The sequence below is a fragment of the Polypterus senegalus genome, chromosome 12 (assembly GCF_016835505.1).
Source record: "Polypterus senegalus isolate Bchr_013 chromosome 12, ASM1683550v1, whole genome shotgun sequence".
In the NCBI taxonomy this organism is placed as follows: domain Eukaryota; kingdom Metazoa; phylum Chordata; class Cladistia; order Polypteriformes; family Polypteridae; genus Polypterus; species Polypterus senegalus.
In genome coordinates, this window is record NC_053165.1 from 102699247 (window position 1) to 102716709 (window position 17463).

A 17463-nucleotide genomic window follows, 5' to 3' on the forward strand; every position below is an offset into this window, starting at 1 on the left:
TACAGATACCACAGCTAGATACTCTTATTGTTGTGTAACTGGATAAATCTCTGACACTGTAGGAATCACTTTAAGACAAAGGAGCTCTTCTCTGTTGCACCTCTACATGACAACCACTCTTTTCCACCCTTAAATGCTTGGAAAATGACTGGGATGAAAACATTTAGAGACTTGTACATTGATAATGTTTTGCATCCTGCAAGCATTTAAGCTTCAAATTTAACTTCTCAACAACACAATTTTTCCACTACTTTCAAGCTAGAAACTTTGACAAACGGTACTTACCCAATTTTCCTCCCCTTCTACCTATATCTATTCCAAAAGAAATGCTGATCAGTCTTGAAGACTCAGATAGAAGCTCCACAATTTATAAAAACATTAAGGTCCCTTTCTTTTAAAGAAACAAGCGAAAGGCAGCCATGCATAGAAGACATTCTAGCCCCATATGTGTAAAACACTCAATTATTCAACTTAAAGTCTTCTATCAAGTGCATTTATCTTGATTAAAAATATCCAAAATGTTTCCTGGTCAAGATTTAACCTTTGGATGTTGCAATCTAGCTTCAGCTTCACTGGAACACATGTTTTGGGCGTGCACCGAATTGACATTGCTTTGGACAAAAATCTTTGAATGCCTATCAGTTAGCCTTGGCATCACAATCACTCCTAACCTATTAACAACTGTGTCTGGTGTACTCCTAGACAGGCTTAAAGTGAAGCAGGACAAATAAATCAGCAATTACCTCACTATTAGTGTGGAGACTTATTTTGCTCAACTAGAAGAATCCCAACTCACCACTTTTAAGTCAGTGGGTAACTGATGTCCTATACTATTTGAAACTGGAAAAAATCTAATTCTGACTTACAGGATTTATTCAAACCTTTTTTAAAATATGGCAGAATCTAATCAGTATCTTGTTGAAATAAGCTTCTATATTGGGGTTATTCTTTCTTCCTTGCTGCTTTAAAGATTTTCTTTGTTGGCTAGCTCTCCTCTCTTTCTTTTGGGTGGGAATAAAATTTTGGTTTTGTTAAATTTGATTTGATTGTATGGATTGTTATTTACTTTTAATAAAATAAAAAAAGAACCAAGGGTGTAGGGGTGCTTCAACCACTAGGATCAAGTGACCATAATATAATACAATTTAAGTGTAACAGTGTAACACTGTAACAGGATACATCTGAACCAAGAGGGCACCAATTAGCTGCAGAGGTATATGAGTAGGCCAGTCGAGGATTGTTTAATATGGGGACAGAGAGTTTAGGACTAGTTTAGAACTGTGCATGAAGAAACGAAGGGACAATTAGTATAAAAATAAATATACATAGTAATGTAAATTCTATAAGTAAAAATAGTAATATATTAAAAATACCTTTCCTTAGTTCTTAGAACTTAGAAGTGGGGCACAGTAGGCGCAGTGGTAGCACTGCTGCCTCACAATAAGGAGACCTGGGTTCGCTTCCCGGGTCCTCGCTGTGTGGAGTTTGCATGTTCTCCCTGTGTCTGCATGGGTTTCCTCCATGTGCTCCAGTTTCCTCCCACAGTCCATAGACATGCAGGTTAGGTGCATTGGCAATCCTAAATTGTCCCTAGTGCGTGTGTGTGTGTGTGTGTGTGTGTGTGTGCCCTGCGGTGGGCTGGCACCCTGCCTGGGATTTGTTCCTGCCTTGCACCCTGTGCTTCTGGGATTGGCTCCAGTGTGACCCTCTGCTAGGATATAGCAGGCTGGAAAATGACTGACTGACTAAATGTTTTCTGTTTTGTGTATTATTGTGTTTTTTTTTAATTTGTCTGTGTTTCTTGCTGTTGGTCAGTGGTTCCTCAAGAGGCAGAGCCACCTTGATGTCATAGCTACTGGGTCCTCATTCTGGCTTTATATTCAAGCAGAAGCAGGATTCTTGCAAAGAAATAAAATAATTTTGCCAAGTAAATGTCAATGTTCCAAAACATTCATCCTGGTCTTGATCAGGTGGCAGAGGCAATCCATGTTTCTGCACTATGCTGTGCAGTATTGCACAACCCTTCAAAATGCAGCAAACCTTTGTGGATCTTTACAGCAGTGTGCTACCTTCTTGTTCTTCTTTCATCTGCTCTCGTTGGGGCTCGCCACAGTGGATCATCTTCTTCCATATCATCCTCTCTTCTGCATCTTTCTCTGTCACACCCATCACCTGCATGTCCTCTCTCACAACATCCATAAACCTTCTCTTAGGCCTTCCTCTTTTCCTCGTGCCTGGCAGCTCTGTCCTTAGCATCCATTTCCCGAATATACTCAGCATCTCTCCTCTGCACATCTCCAAACCAACGCAATCTCGCCTCTGACTTTCTCTCCCAACCTGAGCCGACACACTAATGTACTCATTTCTAATCCTCTCCATCCTTGTCACACCCAATTCAAATCTTAGCATCTTTATCTCTGCCACCTCCAGCTCTGTCTCCTGCTTTCTGGTCAGTGCCACCATCTCCAACCCATACAACAAAGCTGGTCTCACTACCGTCCTGTAGACCTTCCCTTTCACTCTTACTGATACCCGTCTGTCACAAATTACTCTTGACACTCGTCTCCACCCATTCCACCCTGCCTGCACTCTCTTTATCACCTCTCTTCCATAATCCCAGTTACTCTGTACTGTTGATCCCAAGTACAGTATTTTAATTCATCCACCTTGGCCAACTCTACTTCCTGCATCCTCACACCACCATGTTTCTTTTAATGAATCAATGGTCTGTTCTACTATTATTATTACAATTATTTATTTAGCAGACACGTTTATCCAAGGTGACTTGCAAAGCAACTTATAACATATATATATATATATACAAAGTATGTGTATATATATATATATATATATATATATATATATATATATATATATATATATATATATATATATATATATACAAAGTATATATATATATATACAAAGTATATATATATATATATATATATATATGTATATATGTTACATATACAGTATATTGATTATTTGTTGGAGTACCTTTCATTACATCTCCTCTCTTGTGCTGTAGCCACTATCACTTGAAAGAAAGATTATACAAGTTGTCTGTGAACACATCTGAGTATTACATAATAGTTATAAATTTGAATGAAAGTGCCTTCTGTTTACAAAAGCAAATTCATTCTGTGATGGTGTCTTTATTGCAACATCTGCACAGTCAGTTGTGCTGATTAGATTAGGAAAATCAGCAATTGCTGCAAATTGCCCTTTGATCTTGGCTTGCTTACCTTGACGGTAAGGAAATTACATATGTCTGGGTAGCATCTTAATTATGCCGTCCTATACAGATATTCATAACATGGTTTATGGATGACTGTGAGATTCCTAACCAGTTAGCCCATTCATGCTGAAAGCCACCTGTAAACCTATTCATCATTATCATTAACCACAAAATCCCTAATAGTCTGCCATTAACAATAATCTCCAAAAACGCTATAACTGTCATGTTGTACAACACACAGCATTCCTTTTACACAGACAAAATAGATAGACTACATAGTACGGCCTTTAACATTAAGTGTAAGCATTATGCATCATTACCAGTGCTGTATTGAGAGAACATGTTAGTTAATGGCTGCTAATAGTTCAAGAACATTGGAATGTGACATTAAAATATACAATCGAGCAAGATTTGCTGTTCATTTCATTGTTCTGCTGCCTGGTGCCATTAAAATGCCAACACCAAAATGTTTGTGTAGGATTTAGTTATGATTGAAACTTTTATGTAAGAAATTACTTACGTACATTTCCAAGCGTAAGCAATTTTTACACACAAGGCCTCTGGTCCTTGCTAAAAGATTTTTTAAACTCTACTATACTCCATCCTTGTCAGAACACTGACAAGGGTTAGGGTTAGGGTTAGGTTAGAGGTCTTGCATACAACAGCCTTCCACAAAACAAAAGTGGCCAGAGAACATGTTTTAATGACAGTATTTGAACTCTAAAATGAGACTGCCAAAAGGTTGAACATACATTAAGAGCAATAAAGCTTCCAAACTCCAGACAGCATTGAAAGGATTGAAAAAAACATAATTTCTTTCGCACTCTGACTACAATTCCAGATTATTAGATGGAAACAGAAACACTCCACATGTACGGTTTAGAACACTTGCTAACCTAGCAAAATAGAATTCTTCACTGCCATGTACCTAAGAGCATTTATTGATAAAATTGATAATATTCCAGATTTCAACAAAATCTCACAAACTGAATACTGCAGCGTCAGACTCATCTGCACCTGTACACACCACCTTAATAAATTTAAGTGGATACTAGAACAGGCGGTTATAATTTTAATCTCCATAGCGAAACCTACTATTTCTCCTTGAGAGCAAATCTGAACAAAATTAGTGAAAAGCTCAATCACTGTTATGGCAGCTATCATTCTTTACATTATTAATAGACTGCAAAGGAAAATGTATTTTTCTGTATGTTCAGGATACTCCAAAGATACCAAAATCCACAGATGCTCAAGTTCCTTATATCAGGGGTTCTCAATGTCGGTCCTGGGGACCCCCTGTGGCTGCGGGTTTTTGTTCCAATCAGCTTCTGTTTTTAATAGGATTCCTGGGCTAATTAAGTGAACTGTTATTTCCCAGATTCTGTGTTTTGGGAACAATTTAGAAATTAGAAAAGTAGGTTTGGTAAACAGTATATATATATATATTTAAATGTACTAAGCAGTTATGTGGGAATAATGTGTTTTTTTTCTTTTTAACAATACTTTCATCCTGATGGTCATTCTATTTTTCTAGGTGTTCTAATTGTTTAATTAATCCATTGTTTTCTAATTAGTGGTCCTAACGCTAAAGTACTGTAGTGGCAGCTTTTCATGATTCGGTGATGTTTGCCTGGACGTCTGCTCTGCTAGTTTTTAATTGTCATTATTAAGACACAATGGTGCGGCATGGTGGCGCAGTGGATAGTGCTGCTGCCTCACAGTTAGGAGACCCGGATTCACTTCCCGTGTCCTCCCTGTGTGGAGTTTGCATGTTCTCCCGTGTCTGCGTGGGTTTTCTCCCATAGTCCAAAGACATGCAGGTTAGGTGCATTGGTGATTCTAAATTGTCCCTAGTGTGTGCGCCCTGTGGTGGGCTGGCACCCTGCACGGGGTTTGTTTCCTGCCTTGCGCCCTGTGTTGGCTTGAATTGGCTCCAGCAGACCCCCGTGATCCTGTAGTTAGGATATAACAGGTTGGATAATGGATGGATGGATGGAAGATACAATGAAGGGAGCAAACTGCACAGAGAAACGGCAAAATATAATGAAAGCAACAAAAGTGAGTTAAATGTTTAAATCTATAGCAAAAGAAGAAATATTTCTAAACGTCTTATAAATTTAAATATCATGCCTCTGTGCTTAATGTAGAATAAAAGAAGAGAAAAAAACCAACTAATTAATTGAGATCTGTGTTATCCATTGTCACTGATTATGACTCTGGTTGAAGCAAAAATCTGAAGCCACCGTGGCCCCCAGGACTGATGTCTTATATGAAATAAAACCATAAGTATTTGCATATAACTTATATGCATCCTCCGAACACTTTAAATCATCTCTAGACTACTTATAATACTGAATACAATGTAAATGCTATTTAATTAGTTATTATACAGTACTGTGCTGTTTATGGAAGAAAGACAATAACAAAAAAAGGCATGTACATGCACAGTATAGATGTAACCATAGGTATGCCTTAACTTCACAATACATGTTTGCAGCAATGCAACATTTTCTTTCTTTCAACACTTCACAGATTGTAGACAGTTTAATGACTTGAAAGAGATATTCATATAATAAAACCAAAACATTTAAAATTCAAGTTCATAAAGAAAATATAATTATGAATAGAGAAAACATAAGCTTATTCTCTCACACAAACACTGTGTTAACACTCCTATTGCAGATGTTGACAATCTGGAGGATGCTCTTTAACACTGTAATGACCCATTGTGGGGGGTGCGAGACACGGAGGAATGGAAATAGCCTTTTTATACTGATTGCTGGTAGGACTGTTTAGATTTTTCAGTGCAGTGCTGCTTCTGCCATATTACTCAGGTCTTCGGCAGCTTAGGTCTTCAGTGATCTCCCAACTGCTTTATTCCATTGTAACCTCATACATGCTGCCAGGCTTCACTTCACTACATGGGTTAGAGGCAATCCACATGTCTCTTTGTTCCCGAGGCTCTTTCAAATCCAAGACTTGTGGGCAGGACAAATTCTCTAAAAGCTGTGCCCAAGCCATCCTTTACCTGTTACACAAGAGGCAGCATTATGCCAGGTGGGTACTTATACCCCCTTGGACAGTTGGCAGCCACAGGAGGTCACTACAATACTAATGTCAGGATCTGTGGAGGGTGAGGATCTTTAAGCATTGAAGACTGAGGCTTCACAGTTGCAGATGCAAAAATGTAGTTACAAAGTGATTGTAGGAAGTTGTTTCTTTTTTATCTATGCATCATGAAACAGACCTTGCAGTAGTGGCAGGCATCTAGTTATCCCTCAGGTAGGAAGGAGGGTACAGGAGGGAATCCCTATTCATTACTTCATTTGTTTAGATACAGCGTAGTGCTCATCATGCAGCAAAGTTTTGTTTTTTTCAAACTTTCTGATTTTTGTTTTTGCATAAAAGAAGCTGCCTAACAAGATTCTATTTTGCTGCAGTATAGTGCATATTTACTCTTGCAAAAGTCCCATTGTTATTCCGAAGTTCTAAGATTTTTGTATGTTTAACTGTTTTGGTTTTTATGGCGTTTTTTTTGCTTTTGCACTATAATTTATTCAGTGCTGTCTGATACTTTTGCCTGAAAATTCTCCCTAGCTATTTTTTGACTTGCCTGCTAGATTTCAAACATTGATGAAACACTAGGGAGCTTCGTCCTTTGCTCGCTTCGCTTGCCAACCCCTGACCACAGCCAGCGCTATGCAACATTGTGAAGAGGGGGGCTGAATGCACCCCAAGGAGACACGGGCGCACCTCCGAAACCCCTCTTAAACGGTGATACAATGGGAATCAAATACAGTTTTTTTTTTACCTCCTCTTTGCTCGATCAGCTGCTGGCTTGCCCTGCTATTGTGTTGCATGATCTGCACTTCGCTTGCCTAAACCCCCCGCCAGCGTTATGCGACGATGTGAAGAGGGGGACTGAATGAACCCCAAGGAGACGCGGTTGCTCCTCCGAAACCCCTCTTAAATGGTGATACAATGGGAAACAAATAACAGATTTTTTACTTCCTCTTTGATCTATCAGCTGGACAAACTTGTTAAGAAGGCAGGCTCTATTGTAGGATTAAAGTTGGACAGTTTAACATCTGTGGCAGAGCGACGGGCATTAAGCAAACTCCTGTCAATCATGAAGAATCCACTGCATCCACTTAACAGTGTCATCTCCAGACAGAGGAGTAGCTTCAGTGACAGACTTTTGTCACCATCCTGCTCCACTGACAGACTTAGGAGATCGTTCCTCCCCCACACTATGCGACTCTTCAATTCCACCCGGGGGAGTAAATGCGAACATTAATTTTATTTTAATTCTTTTCATTTTTATTACTATTTAATTTAATATTGTTTCTTTGTATCAGTATACTGCTGCTGGATTATGTGAATTTCCCCTTGGGATTAATAAAGTATCTATCTATCTATCTATATACCTATCTATCTATCTATTATGTAGTGCTCTTCAGATCTATCTATCTATTATATTGTGCTCTTCAGTCCTATCTATCTATCTATCTATCTATTATGTAGTGCTCTTCAGATCTATCTATCTATCTATCTATCTAGCTGCTGGATTGCTGCTGCTGCCGTGCCGCGTGATCTGCATTTCATGTGGCACTTCGAACGTTTAAAAGCCTGTACAGCAGCTGTCCTTTTGTCTCACCCGCTTGTCTCTCTTCCCCCCAGACATCCTCAAACACTATTTGATCTCTTTTTGCTATTCCATTATTTCACTGAGTAATATTTTCCATTTGTTTGCGCTAATGCAATCTTTACTCTAATTTTTTTGAGACTTTAGAATTTTCCTACTTCCATTATCTCTAAACTGCTCTGCATGTGTATCACAGGACTTGCTTCCAAACGTTGTAATTATGACATGACTTGACTGTCTCGTGGGACATGAAAGTGTCTCTCTATCCCTCCGTCTCTCTTCAAAAGATCACGTCTCGTCGCAGGAAAAAAGTCTTGTCTCGTCCCAAGATTTTTTTTTTTATAATAGAGAGATATTTAATCCTTATGTAATGCCTGAGTTGCCCGCTGCTGGCATATCAGTCTTTGAACCCAGACATCGATAGTTATGGAGAAAGATGCACTACAGCAAATGAGGACACACAATTAAAAGAGATGGTGAAAAACAGTGCAGTGTCCCAAAAATTTTTCTTCAAATAAATAATTCAATAAATACTAGTGCTATCGGAGTTTAAAATTCATTAATAAATAATTCAACAACAAGTGTTAAAAACAAAGATACAAATTTGATCCTTAAAATTCAAGGGAAGGACAGAGATATCGTCATCCTTGGCCACAGACGCTTGCCTCCTTTGGTTATCCAATGTCTTCATGCTTGCCTCCCTCAGCACCCAATATTCTGAAACACTCCTTTTGCCACAGATGCTTGCTCTAATGATCTACAGTCTGTCAAGTTCCTGGCCACCACCACTTTCATGGTCATGGTTTCAATTACTCAATGGAGAAGTTATCTCCAAGACCATCCTTCAGGAGCTCTGCCATCAGTTCCTGCCCTTTCCCTTTTTTTCCTGCCTTGTTCTTTCCCCATGCTTTACACATTGTGGGCATAGGTGCCCTGCCAAATGACAGCTGAGCTGAACGCACTTACACATAACAAGAATCATCTCACTTTCCCATTGAACACCCTGTGGCGGCATTGCTTCGCAGAAGATTATTCCTGCATACACAAGGCTGAGTTTCTGTAACATTTTTTTAACCAAAACCTTAACACTGCCACAGACTCCTTAAAGCGTTTTGCCAAATTTGACCTGCTTGCCTTGACTTTTGTCGTGCCTAATCATTCCAGCCTACATTTACATGGCACAATCTCACTCAAAGTCCTCACAGTTTGGCTTTATCATTTGAGATGCATCACTAATGTATTTTGGGAACTTCCTGAAGTATTTTCTTGATATTTTTTATTTTTATTTGTTTACTGTGATGTCATCACCTAACCATTTTATTCTTAACTTCATTGCGGATCCCGCCACTTTTCAATCTGCTTTTCATGTGCCAGCAATGTTGTCGTTGGAAAGACGTCCATCAGTTGTCTCATGACATCATCTTTTCCAACTTTATATTTGCTTAATTAAAATAAATTAATTCTTAGTATAGTAAAGGAAAGTTAACAGACTAATGTTAGGATCATTTTTGCTTTGTTTTCTTTCTTCAAAGTTTTAGCTGCTGAATTTTAGGTGTGATTATTTGCTTTTATCTTTTATTTGAAATCTACCTAGCTAAAATACTACAGCATTCGTTTGCCACTAAAAAAGCCAGTCATGTAATGGTCCACCAATTAAAACAATGTTAATCAAGGTGTTTTCATTTAACTGTTTCCCAGTTTGGCTGTAACAAGAGTTAGCAACAGAAGAATTGTGCTGCTGTAGTGATCACAACCGAGGGCACGGTCGGGCAGCAGGCAAGACTTTCAGAAGCAACAGTAAATAAAACTGTTGATTAACAGAGAGTTTATATTATATATACAAACTGAAGCCTCTGGGCTGGATGCATGTAACCCATGTCAGATATTAGGTCCAACTCAACATTTGCAGTACGTAATGTGGTAAATGAGTATCTCTGCTCATTTCTGATGCTTGTTCTGAATCAACAAACAGAAAGTAGTCAGGGAACTCTGATGTGGCTGACATATATAGTACTTTAAATCTACACTTAAGATTTGACAGTAATTGTCTGTCAATGACAAACCTGGTTTGATCTTGTGAAATAAGATGGGGAAGCTCTTTTCTCTGTGGAAGAACTCTGGGAAGTTTGAATTTAAACAGATTCACGTTCTAATGAATATTAATTTTTCTTTGGAAAGACAGACATTAATGGCTTCCAGTGTTTTATGTCTGTGGCTTCAGGGAACATAACAAAGTCTGTTAATATTGCATAACAAAGAATCTGGATGGTCATCTGGGTCTGCAGCTTTTCCAGTCTGTAAGGATTTAACAGTTTGGGAGATTTTAAAAAGTGTTAAAAGCATTGGCTCATAGACTTGTGGTACATCAAATTTATTTAAGAAAAAACGAATAGAAACTTCATGTTTTATGCATGCTGCAGAATAAAATCATCACCGCTTATATTCTTCAAAAAGAGGAGTGCTGAGTATTGGAGAGGCTACATCAATAAAGGCAAACTGCTTAAAATCATAATTTAAAGTAAGAACTTGATGAGGCACTTACACTTAACAAATTATGTTTTTAGTTTGAGCATGAACATTTTGAAACGCTATCAAAGCATTTTACCCTGATGAATCAAGTTAAAGCAAAGTACATCCACAGTATTATTTCTGACCAGCTCTCACGGTGGTCCTCCAGGGTTAGATTAGTGAAATTATATATGAAACACCATCAAACCACCTTTAGGAGATTTGCTCATTTAGGAATGCAAGAATAAAAACAGAACTAAAAATAATCTTCAAAATTTGATTTAAAAATTTTTTAGATTTTTTTTAAAGTTTAGATTTTAGGCAGTAGCCTCTTTAAAAAGTGTTTCAATAATAGATCCACGTTTACAAAGCAATTGTTTGCATTACGGCAGTTTTATCAAAAGAAATGCCAGGCAAGGCAGGTTGAGACACACAAGGATACTGAAGAAAGTCAAGTAAGGCAAGAAATATCAAATACTAGGCTGACCCGCCTTTTAAGTTGACCACTTCTTAAGGCAATTCAATATGTAGATCAATTTGATATTTTATACAAACTCATTAATTTGGTTATATTGCATTTGAGCGGTATTACTTTAATACTCGTAGTTTCTGTTATTTTTGTAATGAAATTTAAACTTTTTTTCTATATTGAGGTCGCCCTTTTGAAGCCCACTGATATTTACTGCGCGGTGAGGCATTTGTACTCCATCAACATTAGTTATTTCCAGAGACATAATTGTGTCTATTTTTCTAGCGCATCGCGCACAAAAGCAAGGGAACGATGGGAGCACCAGAACTCTGCTCACATCATGTCGCTTCGTACCGCAAGCTGCAAGTAGTAAGTCTGTGATAAGCGGACACTCCCGACCGCTTTTATATAGTAAGAAAGAAGAAGAAGATATCGCACAGACTGGAGTAGAAAATCATCTTTTACCTGGAAAAACGAAACTACAAATCCCATCGTGCATTGCAAAATGGACGGGGCGCGTGTAAAACTCCGCGTTCTGCGTAGCACTCACGGGACGGAAGGACACCCGACCGCTTTTATATAGAAGGATTTCAAAATGTGTTCTATATATATATATGCACAGCCTCAAATTAGAAAAAGTTGAGAAGGTATGGAAAATGCAAAAAAAATGCATTCTTAAATTTATATTGACTTTTATTTCATTGCAGACTTTCTGTTTTGTCTGGTCAACTTCATTTCATTTGTTAATATACATCCATTCCTGCAATTCAGGAATGCATTTCATTTTAACAGGTTTATTGTGCTTTAGAAACCTGCCTAATGACTCCCCTGTATTTTAAAATCAATTTTATGCTACAATTGCTAGCAGTAGATTTGAAATAAAACACAACAGAAAGCCTGTTGACCCAGAAGTGACATTATAGTAGCCACTTTGTGGACCATCTACCTCATAGGTCAAGATTCTAAAAACACTGGTGCTTGAAAAAAATCACACCTGTTATTGAAGGCTATTGATAAACTCTTATTTTCTAATGTTCCAAGAATTTAAATGTGCTTTAATTTAAACTGCAAATCTGTTTTGTCCTTAGGTTTATTTATACCGTATATTTTGTCTAATAAAATTCTTACCCTGTATTATTTAAAATGATCTACACATTTTTCAGCAATTTTTTCATCAGCTGTCACAGAGGAAACTCAGAGGTTCCTCAAGATTAGTAGTTCATGTAAATTTAATGAATCAAGTATAATGACCATAAAGTAACACTCACTAAAGGCCATATACATCTAAGATCTGCTGGAATGGAAGAATACAAAGGCTACAACTGGAGTTCATACATCCAACTAATAAATCTTTCCAAACCAGAGTGTTTTGCTCTAAACTTACATTTTAAAATGTAATTTAAAAAGTAAACCACCACAAAGCAGACATAACAACATGATATAATAGTAATTCATTTAGTTCAGCATTGATTTAAGCAGCTTTAGTATTCCAGTGCTTAACTATGGATTCTGTTCTGTTGAATCTCTGGAACTCTCATAAATATTTATTCAATGTTTCCTGATGATAGCAAGTTAAGCACTCCGCAACACAAATAACTTAAATGTGTAATTATACAGAATTTAAAGCATTGAGTGTTGAGCTAACGCAACTGGGTTGGTTAATTTAAGTTATTAAGTACAGGAGATTTATAATATTTAGTTTAAGTAACACACTTTAGGTTTATTATACTTATTGTAAAAAGTGATATTTTGAGTTGATGTAACGTTTTGTACTGAAGTTCACTTTACTCAAAATTGTGTACGCAAAATGCTGACTTATTTTTTTTAGTTGAAGTCACTAAAAAATTTTTACAGTGAGGAAACACTAAAAATGGCATTGCTATGACGTTTAAATAGTAAAAGTGAGTATACTCACCAAGACCCTGAATTGAATTAAGAAATTTAAGAATGTTATGCTAGGTTAAAAGTCAATATACCGTACTGCAGATAACAGCTAAGGTATCATTTAATGAAATAGTTTTTTACTGTGTATAAATCTATTGTGTACCACATACTGTACATTAAAACTGTTATATGACGTAAATTATGATTTATTAAACACAACTAGTTGAGAAAGGAAATGCATTACAATAGCAAAGAACAATATATGGGATTCAGCTGAACACCTGGATTACCTGGTTGCAATGTCCCTGCGTCTGTAGCTGTCTGCATTGCTTCCTCATATGGGTAGGTACTTGTTACAGGCTCCTCTTCCAGCACAGTAGGGGTTAGCGGTGGCTCTGCCTCAAGAGGTAAATGGGTTACAGCCTCCACTTGTTCTGGTGCAAAAGTCACTTCTTCTTTTAAAACAGCTAATAAAAAAAAAGCGCTGTATTAGCCTTTTCTAGCGTCAAAGTACCTTAATTAATATAAGGCACAAGATAATGTACATCTCAAATATACGTACAAAAATAAGTAAATGTGAAGAACCCTTTAATATGAGGTACGCACCTCTGAAGCAATAGGCATCATATTTAGAGTGGGGACTGGGGTAGCCAGTTTGGTTAGAGAACTGGTATATGGACCTAACTCCAGTCTTTCCCCCTCCACAAAGGGGTCTTGCTCTGTTAATTGGGTACCGGACACTGCCATCAGCCAGCCAACCCGGGTGACACTTGTCAAGACCCTGTTTCCAAGCAGCATACATCTCTCCAGTTTTTGCAAGGGATGCATTATTCTTTTGACAATATAACTTTGCCTCTTCAAATGTGAACTTTCCAGCAGTAGTTGCATAGAAAACCTCTCCTAAAAAACAAAAACAGAATAAATTGTAATGAGACTATTTTGTTATCAGTGCCGTTTACAAACATGTGCATGTGATTACATGTAACTTATTAATAACAAATATTCTAAAATTCATTTGATCCAGCCTATCCCATCAGCTCCGCGCACAATGCAGGAATTAGCGCCAGACATGACTACCAGTCCATACAGAGCCCGCTCTTGCACATACCCACACTCATACATCGATGTAAGTTAATAATTCATTTATCCTGTTCATCTTTGGGACTGGACTGGGGCCAGAATGTCCAGGTCAAATCTTATGCATAAAGAGGAACAACATATAAACTGCACATGAAGAACCACTGGGATTAGAGTCCAGGATGCTGGATCTATAGAACATTAAATTCTGTGTTGCCTTGCCACCCATATACTAATGAAAAGTTATTCATTCAGCCTGGAAATTAAAAGTGCTATTGTTGATCAAAAAAATAAAGTTTAGACTAGGGGTAAAACAAGTTACATTACCATCATTGTGATTTTAATCTCAAAAATATTTATGACAGATTTTTTTAAATTAAAAAATTGTTACCTTTAAGCTTGTCTATATAACAGTAGACATCATACTGTTCCATTGCTGGACGTACACCATAATTTCTGACACCCGGAAGTCCATTTTTATCACCATAGCAGTTGTCTCGTGGGTTAACAATTGGGTACCTTAAAATATTCAAGGAATGGATATTTCATATAGAAAGAACGTTACACAGCAACGAGAAGCCATTCATCCATGAATCCATTCGTGGTATTATCACAAAGAACTTTATACAGCAATGAGAAACACAACAGTAAATAAATTAAGGTCTGAGTGAATATAAATGCAAAAACTGACACTAAAGTCAAAATAACACTTGAAAAAAGACATGTCAAGGGAATTAAAATGTAAAAAGTTTGATTAAAATAGAATATAGACCCTGGAGTTTACGACAAAAGAAGTTTTATCCCAGTAGAAGTGAGAACTGGACATAGATAATAATGCTATATACAGTGGTGTGAAAAACTATTTGCCCCCTTCCTGATTTCTTATTCTTTTGCATGTTTGTCACACAAAATGTTTCTGATCATCAAACACATTTAACCATTAGTCAAATATAACACAAGTAAACACAAAATGCAGTTTTTAAATGATGGTTTTTATTATTTAGGGAGAAAAAAAATCCAAACCTACATGGTGCTGTGTGAAAAAGTAATTGCCCCCTTGTTAAAAAATAACCTGAGTTCAATTTCCGTAGCCACCCCCAGGCCTGATTACTGCCACACCTGTTTCAATCAAGAAATCACTTAAATAGGAGCTGCCTGACACAGAGAAGTAGACCAAAAGCACCTCAAAAGCTAGACATCATGCCAAGATCCAAAGAAATTCAGGAACAAATGAGAACAGAAGTAATTGAGATCTATCAGTCTGGTAAAGGTTATAAAGCCATTTCTAAAGCTTTGGGACTCCAGCGAACAACAGTGAGAGCCATTATCCACAAACGGCAAAAACATGGAACGGTGGTGAACCTTCCCAGGAGTGGCCGGCCAACCAAAATTACCCCAAGAGCGCAGAGACGACTCATCCGAGAGGTCACAAAAGACCCCAGGACAACATCTAAAGAACTGCAGGCCTCACTTGTCAGTGTTCACGACTCCACCATAAGAAAGAGACTGGGCAAAAACGGCCTGCATGGCAGATTTCCAAGACGCAAACCACTGTTAAGCAAAAAGAACATTAGGGCTCGTCTCAATTTTGCTAAGAAACATTTCAATGATTGCCAAGACTTTTGGGAAAATACCTTGTGGACTGATGAGACAAAAGTTGAACTTTTGGAAGGCAAATGTCCCGTTACATCTGGCGTAAAAGGAACACAGCATTTCAGAAAAAGAACATCATACCAACAGTAAAATATGGTGGTGGTAGTGTGATGGTCTGGGGTTGTTTTGCTGCTTCAGGACCTGGAAGGCTTGCTGTGATAGATGGAACCATGAATTCTACTGTCTACCAAAAAATCCTGAAGGAGAATGTCCGGCCATCTGTTCAGCAACTCAAGCTGAAGCGATCTTGGGTGCTGCAACAGGACAATGACCCAAAACACACCAGCAAATCCACCTCTGAATGGCTGAAGAAAAACAAAATAAAGACTTTGGAGTGGCCTAGTCAAAGTCCTGACCTGAATCCAATTGAGATGCTATGGCATGACCTTAAAAAGGCGGTTCATGCTAGAAAACCCTCAAATAAAGCTGAATTACAACAATTCTGCAAAGATGAGTGGGCCAAAATTCCTCCAGAGCGCTGTAAAAGACTCATTGCAAGTTATCGCAAACGCTTGATTGCAGTTATTGCTGCTAAGGATGGCCCAACCAGTTATTAGGTTCAGGGGGCAATTACTTTTTCACACAGGGCCAGGTAGGTTTGGATTTTTTTTTCTCCCTAAATAATAAAAACCGTCATTTAAAAACTGCATTTTGTGTTTACTTGTGTTATATTTGACTAATGGTTAAATGTGTTTGATGATCAGAAACATTTTGCGTGACAAACATGCAAAAGAATAAGAAATCAGGAAGGGGGCAAATAGTTTTTCAAACCACTGTACAGTATGTTATTTTTTTGGAAAGGTGTTTAATGGTACTGTTTTGGTTAACATTTTAAAGGGCTTACAAATGTCTTAATTACCTACAGAAATAAATTGGCTTCCATCAGATTAATATTATGTCTAGCCCCTAACATGTTACATTCAGGAAATCTAGAAATGTAAGAGACTATATTCTAACATCAAGTTTATCAACTGGACACAGCTGAAAAGATGCCCAGTGGCAATGGTCAGATATGATTTAAGTGATTTTGAGACACTAGAGAGGGAATATAGTGTTCAAGTACGTGTGATGAAACTGATATTTTGCACCAGGCAAGTGGACCATCAACTCTTACATATAGTGGATTCAGAAAATACTGAGACCCTTTCAATTTTTTCACATTTATCTATAATGCAGTCCGATCTTAAAATAAATTCACTTTCCCCACATCAAGTAACACTCAATACACCAGAATGATAAAGTGAAAGCATCCATCCATTTTCTAACCTGCTGAATCCAAACACAGGGTCACTGGAGCCAATCCCAGGGCACAAGGCAGGAACCAATCCCGGGCAGGGCACCAACCCACCGCAGGACACACACCCACCCGGGCCAATTTAGAATCGCCAATCCACCTAACCTGCATGTGTTTGGACTGTGAGAGGAAACCCATGCAGACACGGGGAGAACATGCAAACTTCATACAGGGAGGACCCAGGAAGCAAACCCGGGTCTCCTTACTGCAAGGCAGCAGCGCTACCACTGCGCCACCCTAAAGTGAAAACAGTATTTTAGAAATTGTTGCAAATGTATTAAAAATAAAAAACTGAAATATCATATTGACACAAGTGTTCAGACCATTTACTATGACATTTGAAATCTGGCACAAGTGCATCACATTCTATTGATTGCCACTGAGATGTTTCTAGGTCTTAATTTTGGAATCCACCTGCAGTAAGTTCAACTTATCGGACATGATTTGGAAAGGCAAACACATGTCTATTGAAGGTCCCACATGTGTATCAAAGCAAAAACCAAGCAATGAGATCAAAGAAATTTCCAGCAAAGCTTAAAGGCAGTATTGTGTTGAGTCATAAATATGAGGATGGCTACCAAAAACACCTTAAGCACTGAAGGTTCCAAGAGTACGCTTGCCCTTTTAATTCTTAAATGGAAGAAGTTTAGAACAACCACAACTCTTCCTAGAACTGGCCACCTTGCCAAACT

General features: G+C 37.9%; 1 protein-coding gene across 3 annotated transcripts in view; it reads right to left on the reverse strand.

Moving 5' to 3' along the window:
- The window catches only part of LOC120541444 (aggrecan core protein-like), a 177842-nt gene that overhangs the window by 83747 nt on the left and 76632 nt on the right, over window positions 1-17463 (reverse strand). For all 3 annotated transcript variants that reach the window (XM_039773072.1, XM_039773071.1, XM_039773070.1), the window contains exons 9-11: window positions 14216-14343; window positions 13354-13647; window positions 13038-13214 (exon numbers count right to left, since the gene is read on the reverse strand). In XM_039773072.1, coding sequence (XP_039629006.1) covers window positions 13038-13214; window positions 13354-13647; window positions 14216-14343 — 599 coding nt within the window. The remainder of the gene's footprint in view (window positions 1-13037; window positions 13215-13353; window positions 13648-14215; window positions 14344-17463) is intronic.